This window comes from Geotrypetes seraphini, chromosome 5 (genome assembly GCF_902459505.1).
Source record: "Geotrypetes seraphini chromosome 5, aGeoSer1.1, whole genome shotgun sequence".
In the NCBI taxonomy this organism is placed as follows: domain Eukaryota; kingdom Metazoa; phylum Chordata; class Amphibia; order Gymnophiona; family Dermophiidae; genus Geotrypetes; species Geotrypetes seraphini.
Window position 1 is genome coordinate 244961137 of NC_047088.1, and position 13378 is coordinate 244974514.

At 44.5% G+C, this 13378-nt stretch overlaps 1 protein-coding gene across 2 annotated transcripts in view; it reads left to right on the plus strand.

Annotated features, from left to right (window-relative positions):
• Positions 1-13378, plus strand: part of OSBPL11 (oxysterol binding protein like 11) — a 126321-nt gene that overhangs the window by 44023 nt on the left and 68920 nt on the right. For both annotated transcript variants that reach the window (XM_033946191.1, XM_033946192.1), the window contains exon 5: positions 5514-5699. In XM_033946191.1, coding sequence (XP_033802082.1) covers positions 5514-5699 — 186 coding nt within the window. The remainder of the gene's footprint in view (positions 1-5513; positions 5700-13378) is intronic.

Sequence of the window (13378 nt, forward strand, 5' to 3'; positions counted from 1 at the left end):
TTTTCTTCACGTAAAGGTCCGTAGCCATTTTTATCGCTCCTTTCAGCTTAAACCACTGTCTTTCCACTTCTCTTATGTCCTCCCATCCTAACAGCTCTTTCTTCAGGTACTTTCTCATTGCATTAAAGTCCGTAGGTTTGAAATCTAGGACTTTAAGTATCGTGCGGCCGCTCTCCACTTTAGCCGTTATATCAAACCAAACCGTTTGATGATTGCTACTACCCAGGTGAGCACCCACTCGAACATTAGAGATACTCTCTCCATTTGTGAGGACCAGATCCAATATCGCTTTTTCCCTTGTGGGTTCCGTCACCATTTGTCTGAGCAGAGCCTCTTGAAAGGCATCCACAATCTCCCTACTTCTTTCCGATTCCGCAGACAGAACATTCCAGTCCGCATCTGGCAGGTTGAAATCTCCCAACAGCAGAACCTCCTCTTTCCTTCCAAACTTTTGGATATCCACAATCAGATCCTTATCAATTTGCTGAGATTGAGTTGGAGGTCTGTAGACTACACCCATGTAGATAGAAGTTCCATCTTCTCTTTTCAGAGCAATCCATATCGCTTCTTCCTCTCCCCAGGTCCCTTGCATTTCGGTCGCTTGGATATTGATCTTTACATAGAGAGCTACTCCTCCACCTTTATGACCATCTCTGTCCTTCCTAAAAAGATTATATCCCGGTATGTTTGCATCCCATCCATGTGATTCACTGAACCATGTCTCTGTGATAGCAACAATATCTAGATCTGCCTCTAATATCAGGGCTTGCAGATCATGAACTTTGTTGCTTAGACTGCGAGCATTTGTGGTCATCGCTTTCCAGCTATTTTTCAGCGATAATCTCCTTTTTCGTATGGATTTTTGTGTCATTTCACTTTCCGTTGACATACTAAGAAATGAGTTGCTGATATTGCTTATGTTGCAGCCTTTACTACTATCACATCTTTTCTTTTGCCGGGGGTGGTCTCTATAATTGTCCTTCGTACATACACCACCCCCACCTTCTAGTTTAAATGCCTAGAAAAATATTGTCTAAATTTCTCTGCAAGGTTTCTTTTTCCTGGTGTAGTAATATGTAGCCCATCAGTGCAATATAGCTTCTTGTCCTTCCATGTATTTCCCCATCCTCCTATGTACCTGAAGCCTTCTTGATGGCACCAGGCTCTGAGCCATCTATTAAAGTCCTCTGTGTTTTTCACTCTTTGCTCTCCTTTTCCATATGCAGGCAGTATTTCAGAAAAAGCTAAAGTCTTTACAAAAGGTTTCACGCCCTCACCAAGCTCCCGAAAAGCTTTCTGTGCTGCAAGTGTGGAGTTGTTGGCCAGGTCATTTGTTCCCAGATGGATAATAACATCAGTGTTAAAATCCTTAGTTTCTTCCTTAATTATAGTCAGTATTTGCCTGGAACTCCTGGTAGCTGAGGATCCTGAAAGACATTTCACTATTTTGGTCTCCTCGCCCTTTGTTCCAAGGTTAATGCCTCTGATGATGGAATCCCCCAACAGTAATAGTTTTCTGTTTTTGGCTTTTTTATTTGTACGTAGGGTGCGCTTGTTCTCTTGAGTTACCTTCATTGGTTCCAGTCCCACCTCCCTTCTGTTTTCCTGAGTATCGCAGTGCACTAGTGGAGCGAAGGAATTCTGTAGAGGTAATATTAGTGAAGGTGGATGTTTCTGTGTTACATGTCGCAGTCTTCCTGAGCCTACTGTGACCCATTTATTCCTGGGCTGTTTTATTCTTTGAGGTAGAGGTGGTAAGTTGGTATGATTTTGTGGAGTGATGGAAGCTGCTTTAATTGTATTCAATTCCTGTTTAAGTTTGCAGAGCTCCTCCTTAATACTGGCAAGTTGAAGACAGATGGGGCAAGCCTTAAGCCTCCAAATAGTATGTCTTGGAATTAAAGCACCACAGTGATTGCATAGAATAAAGGTCATCTTGATTGGTTGTGAAGTGACTTGATTTGAGTAGTCCTGATTATATGGGTCTCTATATATGAATAGTGGTCCCTGGGGTTGGTGGGAGTATAAGTAAGACTACTAGTAAGGCAGAAATATAGGCTCTATACCACCTAAAACACAGTATTTTAAACAAAACTGCAGGTTCTATCAGTGCTACCCTAAAACACAGGATTTATAACAGGATTTTCCCTACTTTAGTCACCCTGAGCCCCAGGCACCAGACAGAAATATAGGCTCTATATCACCTAAAACATAGTATTTTAAACAAAAATGCAGGAAGAGGAAATAAGATTTAACAGAGGAAAGAGAAGGATTTATTTTTTTGTGCTTTTTTATATTTTTTTAGTAAGAAACAGGGAGAAGAGAAATTAAGCAGATATAATGCTGAAAACCAGTCAAAAGAGCAGAATATGAAATGCTGAGTAACTTAGCTTTTAGAAGTTCACAGGGCAGCCTTGCACAGCAATGTCCCAAAGAAAAATATTCTGCTTCCTTACATTGGTAGATAGCTGGTTTTGGTAGGAGATATTAGGTTTCAGGTTGATTACTTGGGTTTCCGGTTACTTTTTTTTTTTTTTTTGGGGGGGGGGGGACAATTGAGGATATGGTACCAGGGAGTGGGCTGTACTTGGTCAAGTTAAAAAGGGGAATAGGAGGAGGGGGAGATTAAGTAGATTTGTATATACTTTTTGAATAGAAGTGTTTTGATTTCTTTACGGAATGCTTTGAGGTCAGATGTTGTGGTTAACAATTTGGTGATGGAGGGTTCAAGTTTTGCTGCTTGTGTTGCTAGGAAGTTATCATATAGCTTTTTGTGATGAGTGCCTTTGAATGGTGGGTAGGAGAATGGGATCAGTGTTCTTGTTCTGGGTGGAAGGTCCCTAAGAAGCATTTTAACAGCCCTTCTGCATGCAATTCCAAAGAGTCTTCAAAAAGACACACATCTAGCATTAGTGTTGTGTATCAGGATAACAGATCCCAAGTGTTCTCTAGCCAATTGTGGCTCATGCACAGTTCTGCAACACTGATTTGAATGTAGGTCAAAGTTTTTGAGCCCCTCAAATGACACAGATTAGATTCCATTGTGTTGGTTTATAATGTCGTTTTTGTTATGGTGTTATTGCCTGTCCGCATTTTTGTGTGGTCAGGGACGAGGAGGGCCCAATCCAGAGCCGAAATGAACCCACAGCTAATAATAACTCTCTTCAAGTTGTGTTGAGAAGCGCATCTACTTTGGGTTCCTTCTTTAAAAATCTTAAATACCTGTAGAGCAACCATATTCTCAGTGACCGCACCCTCACTCTGGAATGCGTGACCCGCTTATCTTCGGGCAGAGCAGAACTTAGGGCTCCTTTTATCAAGCCGCGCTAGCGGTTTCACGCGCGTAATAGCACACGCTAGCCACTGCCGCCTCCTCTTGAGCAGGCGGTAGTTTTTGGCCAGCGCAGGGGTTAACGCGTGATGAAAAGTCACACGTTAACCCCGCTAGCGCGGCTTGTTAAAAGGAGCCCATAGATAAATTTAAAGGAGCTTTAAAAAGCTTCTTATTCATTGATGCTTTTGGCTAATTATGCTACTGTTCTTTTCTTATTGAACCCCTTAGTCTTTTTGGTTTTTCCATATATGTTTTGTTCTTATTACATTATTTTGTGTCTTGTTCGTCTGAGTATATTTCGTCTGTTTAATATTGTTGTTTTAATTCTGTTTTTAGCTCTGTTCTTATCCTTATTTTATTGCTGTAACACGCTTAGTATTTTAATAAGCATTTTATCAAAATTATAATAAACTTGGAAACTTATGTTGTCTCCTAGCTGCTGGCAAGCCCATAAGCCCATACCTTAAATTTCTATACACACTTGTAGAGGAAGAATAGGGCTGTATGAGAAAGACATTTCAAAAATTTGGATGCATGCATTTATTGTTAGAATATAATTTATTCCAGGACAAGCAGGCAGCATATTCTTACTGATGGGTGACGTCACTGACGGACACTTTAAAAGTGCATTGCCACTTTAAGAACTTAGAAAGAAATCTGTAAAGTTTCCACCTGGTCCTCAGTTCATACCTTCACTTCTCACTACTGTCTGGAGTCATTCTCCAGAAGGGATGAGCACTTTGGCCAATCTGTATTACAAAATTTATTTTCCTAAAGGCCAACTCTTCCACCATCCCATCTCTCTTAGCTTGGAGGTCACCCAGCAGTGAGAATATCCTGCCTGCTTGTCCTGGGAAAAAGCACAGTTACTTACCGTATCCAGGGATAGCAGGCAGATATTCTCACAACCCACCCACCTCCCCGGGTTGGCTTGTTAGCTAGCTTATCTTAACTGAGGGACCGCACGCCTACGTCAGGCGGGAAGGCGCTCGCGCCTGTGCGGTGCGGACTATCGAGAACTTTCTAAGTTCTTAAAGTGGCAATGCACTTTTAAAGTGTCCATACCGGGGCTCCGTCGGTGACGTCACCCATCAGTGAGAATATCTGCCTGCTGTCCCTGGATAACACCTGTAACTGTGCTTTCTGGAGCAAGGGTGAGAGATTTCAGACTGAGGAGGGATAGATTCCTGAGTAATTTATGGAAATATTTCTCCATAGGAAGGAACACACCAAAAGATTGAATTAATGCAAGTTTGAAACGTCTGTGCTATAGTACCAATCATCAGGGCATCAACCTGGAAAATTAGTTCATGTGTTTCAAATTCATGCTATTTTTAATCTTGTTACCTTGTGTCTTAGGGAGGTTTTATAGTAAAGAATGGTAGATATGCGTGACATATTTTATCTGGAGATGTTTGGGATAAAAACACATTTGTGCAGGAAATCCCTAGAGAATGTAGCCAGAGCTCATTTGGTTTAGGCAGATAGAGCCTGGTAGTCTTTTCTGCTCACTGTTTGTTTTTCAGTAGATGGTTTGCAACTTACCAGTTATCTTCTTTCAAAGGCAAAGATTTTATTGGAAAACCAAGAAAATAAGATTTTTTTTACAAAATAGTTAAGCACCGATTGATACCAGTATCCTCTGCCTGCAGTGAGCGTTTGAGCATAGCTGAGTTATATAACTTTTTTGTGATACTTGGCTACTGATTAGAGAATGACACAGGGACAAATTTCTGTGTGTGTTTTATTTAGTATGTTTTTATAAGTATTTATAAAAAAAAAATGCAAACAGTATTTATAAGTCTGCTCTATTTATAAGTAAAATTTGTCCCCATCCCTGGAGGAACACAATTTCCCCATCATGCCCCTGTGAGTTTTGTCACTATCTTTGTCCCTGCCCCATTCCTATAAGCTCTGCCTTAACCGCACAAGCCTCGAACACTTATGATTTTAAAATGTTTGAGGCGTGTGCAGGAGTGGGGCAGGGACAGGAAAAGAAGTCGCAGGAGCGAGAAAATGAGTTCATGCGGGGACAGGGAAAAATTTGTCCCCATATCATTCTCTACTGCCGATCAGCTCTTTAGGATTGAAAGGAAGTTACACGTTGACATGTAGTGGAAACTCTATTAGAAATAAAGAACATGTATTAAGCTGTATTACATGATTGTTTTTTCTTCAGAATAATCCACCATTGAAATCATGGAGTTTTTCACTTGCTTCTCAAGGCAGTACCAACTCGCCTTGTCTGCAGAGGAGATCCAGCCAGAGCTCTTCTTCTTTCTTCAGTGTAGGACATCACAGAGTATTGCCAGCTGGCAAGAAAGCCCAGAGCCTGCAGCCAGACCACCTTGTTGATGTCAGAGAGGTAACTGCTACTATCCTAAGGGGGAACCCCCCCCCCTAAATAACATATTCATTCCTCCAGCTGTTTGCATTTTTTTTCATGAACTTTTCAACACCTTATTCTATTGACTTGGCTGCTGATTGACCCCTCAAAAGAAAGACCACACCAATTGCAGGCTATGTTGTAATCACAGATGATCCATGGATGACACATCAGGAAATGAAAAAATCCTTAAGAAATAGTTGAGAGAGTGTATGGAACATCTGGAAAGAGGAATAGCTTTCTTTGAGGCAGATGAATCTCCTTTGCCTTTTTGGTTGTTTTTCATTGATTTTAATAGTGCCAGTTTCATCTTTGACCAGTATCCCTTTGGTGAAAATCCTAGTTTCAGATTGTGCAGTGGAATGACAGAAAGTTTGTGTCTGTACAGCCAAAAAGTATCATACTCTAAGAGCAGAGAAAGCATGTTCTAGTGCAAAATGCATGAGTCTTGAACCAGTGGGTTATTCTCTTTTACTCGTGAGTTTTAGAAGGCATCATTTATCTTTTTCTCTCCGCTCCGTCTCCTGCATCTCTGGGCTGCGCCCCCATCTCCTCATTTTCATTCTACAAGTGAGTTGGAAAGCGTCTTTCTGATCGGCTCTGACTTTAGTTGTTTTATTTTCATGTCTTCATCTGACCTGTGAGGCTTGCAGTGCTCTAGAAGTTTCCAGTTTGACTGGAACAGCTCTGCCTGGGAGAAGACGCACTCCTGTGATCAGAAACCTGTAGCCAGGAGAGCAACCCTTTTACAGGAAACCTGCCTGGCCAGCCTGCCTTAACACTTTGATGTCTTGGGGATGGTATCCCTGGAGTGCGGCTCACTTATGGTTTTTACTGTAGCTTGAATGTAGGCTGTGTGGCCCCCATGCTAGTCCTGAGGGCTTTAGCAGGTGCTGGCTGCGTCCCTGCCCCTCCCCCCCTCCCTCCCCCCCCGAAGACATGTGAGGAGCTGTGGGGGTCTGGGGTCTCAAGCTCTTTCAGAGTCTGACTGGCAGCCGAAAGAAACAAACATTTGGACTAGAATTTCATGCTGCTTTGTGACAGTTTTCTTCTCCATTGTCCAGCTACAGACAACATCACCAGAATAACAGTGAGTACAGGCTTATTGTATGTAACCTGTGGGAAACATCAGGGTGGTCTACAGATCAAAGTTTTAGAGGTTTATGGGGCTGGTATTTGGGTCCCCACCTCTAAAAATCCATTTGATGAATTGTCTGTGCTTTTATTTAGCTCTCCTGGGCCGTTTTTTGTTGCTAAAACACTGCCGCTGTGGCCATCTTGGATTTCCCAGTTTGGTTTTAAAAGCCTTTATACCAGATTGACGCTGAATGGCCGGCTAAGGAGCATCCATATTTCATGTACTGTGGTACACGTGAAGGGGATGGTGGGAGTGTCCCACTCGCAAGTGACTCAGTTTGGGGGTCAAAAACCCCCCTAGAGCTCTCAGCTAGCGACTTGGTGGATTCAGTGGTGCAGATGCAGGTGAGTCACTCTTTTCAGGGATTTACTCCAGATTTTGTGAGTCAATAGTGGCAACTATAGAGGTTCGGTGGGTAAAAATTTATCTACGTCCTCTTCATGATGCATTATTGTCCTGCTGGTCTCCATAGGCAGATTCTCTGTAGAGGCCATTGTCTTGGACAGCGGAAGTGTGTCAGTGTTGCTTTGGTGGCTCTAACTGAGTCACTGGAAAAATGCTTGCCATTCTGCATATCCTCTTGGGTGAACCTGTCGACAGATACAAGCCTTTACAGCCTGGGGGGGGGGGTCATTGCAAGGGATATCCAGTTCAGGTCCGATGGCCACCCTTGTAGAGCTTAGAGCTGCGAGCCATTTGTCTGGCCCTACAGAATCCCCTGGAAGGCAAAGCAGTCCATGTTTTCCCAGACAATACCACAGTGGTGGCCTGTGTTAAGAGGCAGAGAGGCACCAAGAGTGCTTTGTTTAAAATGGAGGCCCAGTTAGTGTTTTGCTGGGCAGTAGCTCACCTTCACATTCCGGAGTGGACAATGTGGAGGCAGCTATTTCAGCCGGTGGACCCTAAAGCTGAGAAAATGGTCCGTAACTCAGACGACTTTCGACAGCATTGTGTGTTAATGGGGGCATCCAAAATTCAATTTGATGGCATTGGCAGTCAACAAATAAATCTCTGATTTTCAGCCAAAGATTTGAGCCCAGAAGCACCAGCTGGACGCTCTAATACAGCAGTGGCCAGAGAAAGGGCCATTGTGAATGTTTTCCCTGTGGCCCATGGTAGGCTGGGTTATTCAAAGAATAGTGTACCATCCAGGGTTGGTAGTCCTGCTTGACTTAGATTGGCCACATTGGCTGTGGTACATGGATCTGGTTTGTGTGCAGAAGGACAAGTGTCTCAAACTGCTTTTATATTTGACTCTGCTTTTGAGGGTTCAGTTGCCCTGCATGATCTGGAACCCTTTGGCTCTGGAGCGTGCAGCCTCATCGGGAGTTATAGCTACCCTCATCAGATCTAAGAAACCAGTGACTATCACAGCTTATGCTAAGGCTTAGAAGATGTTTCAGTGCTGATGTGCTAAGGGGGCTGTGGAGCCAGTGAAGACTGATATTTGTGGTCCTAGTGTTTCTCCAGGATAGTCTCAAGAAGGGTTTGGCCGCTGGCTCCCTCAAAGTATAAGTGGCTGGACATTTGTGTTTTAGTGCTTGAGTAGAAAAGATCCAGCTGTCACCAGATATTTGAAAGGAGCATTGCAGCAGCATTCTCCTCTGCCACAGCCATTCATGATGTGGATTCTTAACTTGGTTTTGCAGACCATCAGTAAGGCTCCATATGATCCTTTGTGGGAGATGTCTCTGATGGATCTTACCGTTAAGGGTTTCAGAGCTACAAGCTCTGTTGTGTAGAGAGCCCTTCTTCAGGTTTATGGAGGCAGAAGTCTCCCTCTGTACAGTCCCTTCCTTCTGCCAAAGGGGTCTCAGATTATGGGACGTATGCTTTTAAAATAATAGGAACACATAACACTTAGCTCTCCTGGGCATATAATAGTTAAACCATTTTTGAAAGGAATACTTTTTTATTTTGCTGGATCAAGGATGGCCTCTTAGGCCCCGATACGTTAAAGCTTTCCATTCCTGTAAGACTTGTAAAAGCACTGTTACTGGCTGTGATGGGGTGTATGTCCCATCACATGACAAAGTGTTTCCTCAAGGGAGGAGTATACCAGAGCTTAACTCTCCCAAGGGATGGATGATAGGTAACTGGGGTTAAGCCACTTAGGGAATAGCCAGGTAACCTAGTTCCTCCTAGGGTGGTACTAGTCATTGTGTAGGACTAGGTGGGTGGTTTTAAGAACAGACTACCCCTATTTCCCTAGAGTGCTGCTTTCCCCAAAAGCAGAAAAGACAGTGGATGACATTTACATTGGAGTTGATGAACTGATTTGCATACAGCTTTTATAACTGGGCTCCTGACAGGGAGCAGAGCTTCAGCTTGTACCCTTTCAGCCATTAGGGAATATTTTGAGGGGTCAAGAGGGCCCTTACCCTGAGCTAAAAGGGGGGTTGGAGGCTGGTTAATGGACTCTCAGCTTGAAGGAGCATAGTTTGGAGTTCTTAGGAACAAGACTCCCTGGGCGACCTTCGAGGGGAGGAATGCTGGTCTAGTGACTAACCCTTGGTCTACACCCTTGAGTAGGTGGTACTGGAGAGTGACAGTGGCACGGAAGCTCTCCTGATGCAAAAAAGGGTTCTTTGTGGCTGCTGCCAATCTCTGTAGTAACCACTGAGAACCCTATGCAAATGAGCTCTCCTTGTTATGTACTAAATGCCCTCCCTCCTTTTTACAATCAAAATTTTCCAGCAGCTCTGAGGCAGAGGGGAGAGAGGTGCCTGCTAGCTTAGCTGATTCGGGGTGGGGCTTCCCCTGCCAGCTAGCTGCTATCAGCTGATCTTGGCTTTCCCTGCTGGCTTCAGAGTTGCGATGAGTTGATCGGGGCTTCCCTTGCCAACTCAGCTGATCACGGCTCTGGAGCCAGCAGGGGAAGCCCCGATCAGCTGGATCTCTGGAGCTGGCAGGTAAAGCCCCAAATCAGTTAAACTGGTAGCTGCCGCTCTTCCTTTTGCTGGTTCTCAGTTGATCACGGCTCTAGAGCCTCCATCTGCTGGGCAGAGGAGGAGCATGGTGGCTGCTGACAAGAGTAGGAGCTGTGCCTAGTAATTGCTCTTCTGAGGCTAGTCCACACAAATATCATGCATATTATTTGCATGCTATTTGTGTATAGCCCTGTAAAAGAAAATTGCTCCCAACATGGCTTTTTTTTACGTTGTTGTAGGAGCTCAATTCATCTGGAATAAAGCCCAAAGTCTGGTACAGCTTGTGAAATTAGTTCTTGATGGTTAGTTATTTATAGGAGTCACGCTGGGCAGCTTTGGCATCCTTCAGATAAATATGCTGAGGCAGTGAGATGGAAACCTTTCAAGTTTAGTCTTTAAACATCTATTGACAAATTTCTAAGGCTGTTTACTGGGCATGAATTATTTAAACTCTACATTGAAAGTCCGATTTTCCTGGGAAAATGCTGCTAATCCAGTTGCTTGAGATACCTTAGATTCAGCCCCTCTAGATTTACTGTGAAAATGTAGGCCAGAAAATGAAACATAGCACATGCTGTATGGACACATTTGCCAAGTTTCTGATTCTTTGCAGCCCTTGAAATGTTGAATTTGTTCTTTGGTACTTTGATCGCTGTGTAAGGAGTTCAGATTTAGAAGTCAGCCACCTGATGTGTGTTTCAGTAGTGTAGGGACCATTGACTCCTGTTGCTCAGAAAGCTGAAGGGGACAGTATGATAAATCACTTTGTACCATAGCTTCAGACAGGATATTAATCTCTTATATACTCAGTGGTATTTTGCACTTTCATGGTTTGTATAGTAAGTTTATAGTATTCTTTTTTTTTATTTATAAGTTTTTCAATCATTACATTATATACATAGAGGGGCAAAATCAAAAAAAGCGTCCAAGTCCCCTTTTGGCCTCAGTCCCTAAACGTTCAACCCAGAAGCAGGGAAAGTGTCCATAACCAAGACAAACGTCCATGTTTTGATTATGGCCTTCCTCTGCCTAAACGCCCAATCTCCACTACGTCTAAAAGTACCCCCACAGCACGTCTACACTTTTTAGCCATAATGAAACAAAAACACGCCTAGGCCACAAACGTCCAACAGAAGGGCTTTTAGGCGAAGGAGGAGCCAGTCCTTCGCCTAAAAGCTGGATTCTGTAACCGGTTTCTGTCAAAAACAACACCGGTTACAGAATCCCCCCCCCCCCACAATGATCCAAGCAGGAGGGTGCCCAAGCCCTCCTGCCATGTTAAACCGCGACCCCCCCCTCACGACAACATCGGGGCAAGAGGGAGCTCAAGCCCTCTTGCCCCCCCCGATGCCCCGACTCCATCGGGGCAAGAGGGAGCTCAAGCCCTCTTGCCCCAGCCAACCGCGGCACCCTTGACATATCGGGGCAAGAGGGAACCCAAGCCCTCTTGCTCCCCCGACTCCATCGGGGCAAGAGGGAGCCCAAGCCCTCTTGCCCCCCCGACTCCATCGGGGCAAGAGGGAGCCCAAGCCCTCTTGCCCCGCCGATCGTGCCCCCCCCTGATTCGTTCGGGCCAGGAGGGAGCCCAAGCCCTCCTGGTCCAGCCGATCCTCTACCCCCACCCCCCACTACATTACGGGCAGGAGGGATCCCAGGCCCTCCTGCCCTCGAAGAACTGCCCTCCCCCCAACATCCGCCCCCCCCCCCAGAACCCCGATCGGCCCCCGTCCCAGCCGACCCGCGACCCCCCTTCCCCATACCTTTAGGTAAGTTGGCCGGACAGACGGGTGCCAAACCCGTCCGGCAGGCAGTCCTCCGATGAATGGGGCCGGATTGGCCCAGCCTAACCAAAGCCCCGCCTACTGGTGGGGCCTAAGGCGCCTGGGCCAATCAGAATAGGCCCGGGAGCCTTAGGTCCCGCCTGTGGGCGGGGCCTTAGGCACATGGCCCAGGTTGGCCAACGGCCATCAGCTCAGCGGCCCGTTTTTCGGCACTTAGACCTGGTTTTATTTCGTCTAAGTGAAAAAGGTCTAAGTGCCGACTAAACTGTATTGGTCATATCTGTTGTACGCCTAGGTGTAGGTCGGCCCACCTCCCGCCCACTGCCCGCCCTTTCCGCTCCTCTAAACACACCTTTTCTCTCTGTGCGTTTAGAGGCAGGGGAAAGGCCTAAGTTGATTTTAGATACGTCTAAAAACCAGCTTTGGTTATGGGTACTTGGACGATCAGGCTTTTTGATCATCCAAGTAGCCACTTAGGACACTTTTTAGATGTTTTTTTTTTTAATTATTACCCCCATAATGAATAAAGAAAAAGGCAATTGATACAATAACATAAAGGAAAACACATCATTTCAAAATTTCCTTTCAAGCCCACATCAATGAAGTGCCACACTAGAATTCAAGGAAAATATATATCTACTATAGGTAAACAATTGAATGAAATCCCAGACTATTAAATGGACCTAGATTCAGTCAATAATACCTAGGGCTGAATTACATTTATTCCTCTAAGATCTGTTATAGGCAAACAGTAATTATTTCATTTCTCTAGCCAGCAGAAATTGTTGTAACTGTATTGGATCCCAGAACACAAATTCCGTATCATGCAATTTAACTAAACATTTACAAGGTAATTTTAAGTAAAAAGATGCCTCCAGAGCAATCACCCTAAGTTTTAATTTCAAAAATTATTTTCTTTTAAGTTGGGTGGCTCTGGAGACATGGGGAAAAATTCTCACCAAATCGTCACAAAATTTTGTCAATCTATTTTTAAAGTATAATTTCATTAGTAATATCTTATCCATCTCACTCATGCAGGTTATTACCAGAGTGGACCGAGTCTGGATCATATCTTGACTATTCAAGTTTTTTCTGAGGAATATAATAGTAGTTATTAATAGGGAAGTTCTCCACATTAGGTAAATCCAGTATCTCCTTAAAAATTTTTTTAACAATATTTCTGGAGAAAGCAGATGGGTTCCTCGGAAATTAACCAAGCGAAGGTTCCTCGCTCTATAAAGATTCTCCATTATCTCTAACTTAGAATGCATAACACATGAGATGGAAGAAGAGATTCTCTTTCTCAAAGGACCCTCAGCCACAAGAGGGCATCCGCTCAAACTCAGGGGCGGGAAATTTCATGGCGACACCAGGAAATATTTCTTCACCGAGAGAGTGGTTGATCCTTGGAACGAGCTCCCGGTGCAGGTGATCAAGGCAAACAGTGTGCAAGAATTTAAGAGCAAATGGGATGGCCATGTGGGATCCCTTAGAGCAGGGGTGCCCACACTTTTTTGATTCGTGAGCTACTTTTAAAATGACCAAGTCAAAATGATCTACCAACAATAAAATTTTAAAAAATCACAACGCACACTGTACGTTGCCAAGCCACTGCCACTGCCATCGGATAACAGGCCGCCGGCCAAGCTCTCCCTGCTTCGGGCCCACAGCATTCCTCTCCCCGACGTCAATTCTGCCGTTGGAGAGGAACTTCCGCTGACCAGAACTTCCTCTCCGACGGCAGAATTGACGTCGGGGAGAGGAAGGCTGATCGGCCCAAGATCGACCTATTGGGAGAAATGCTGCCGG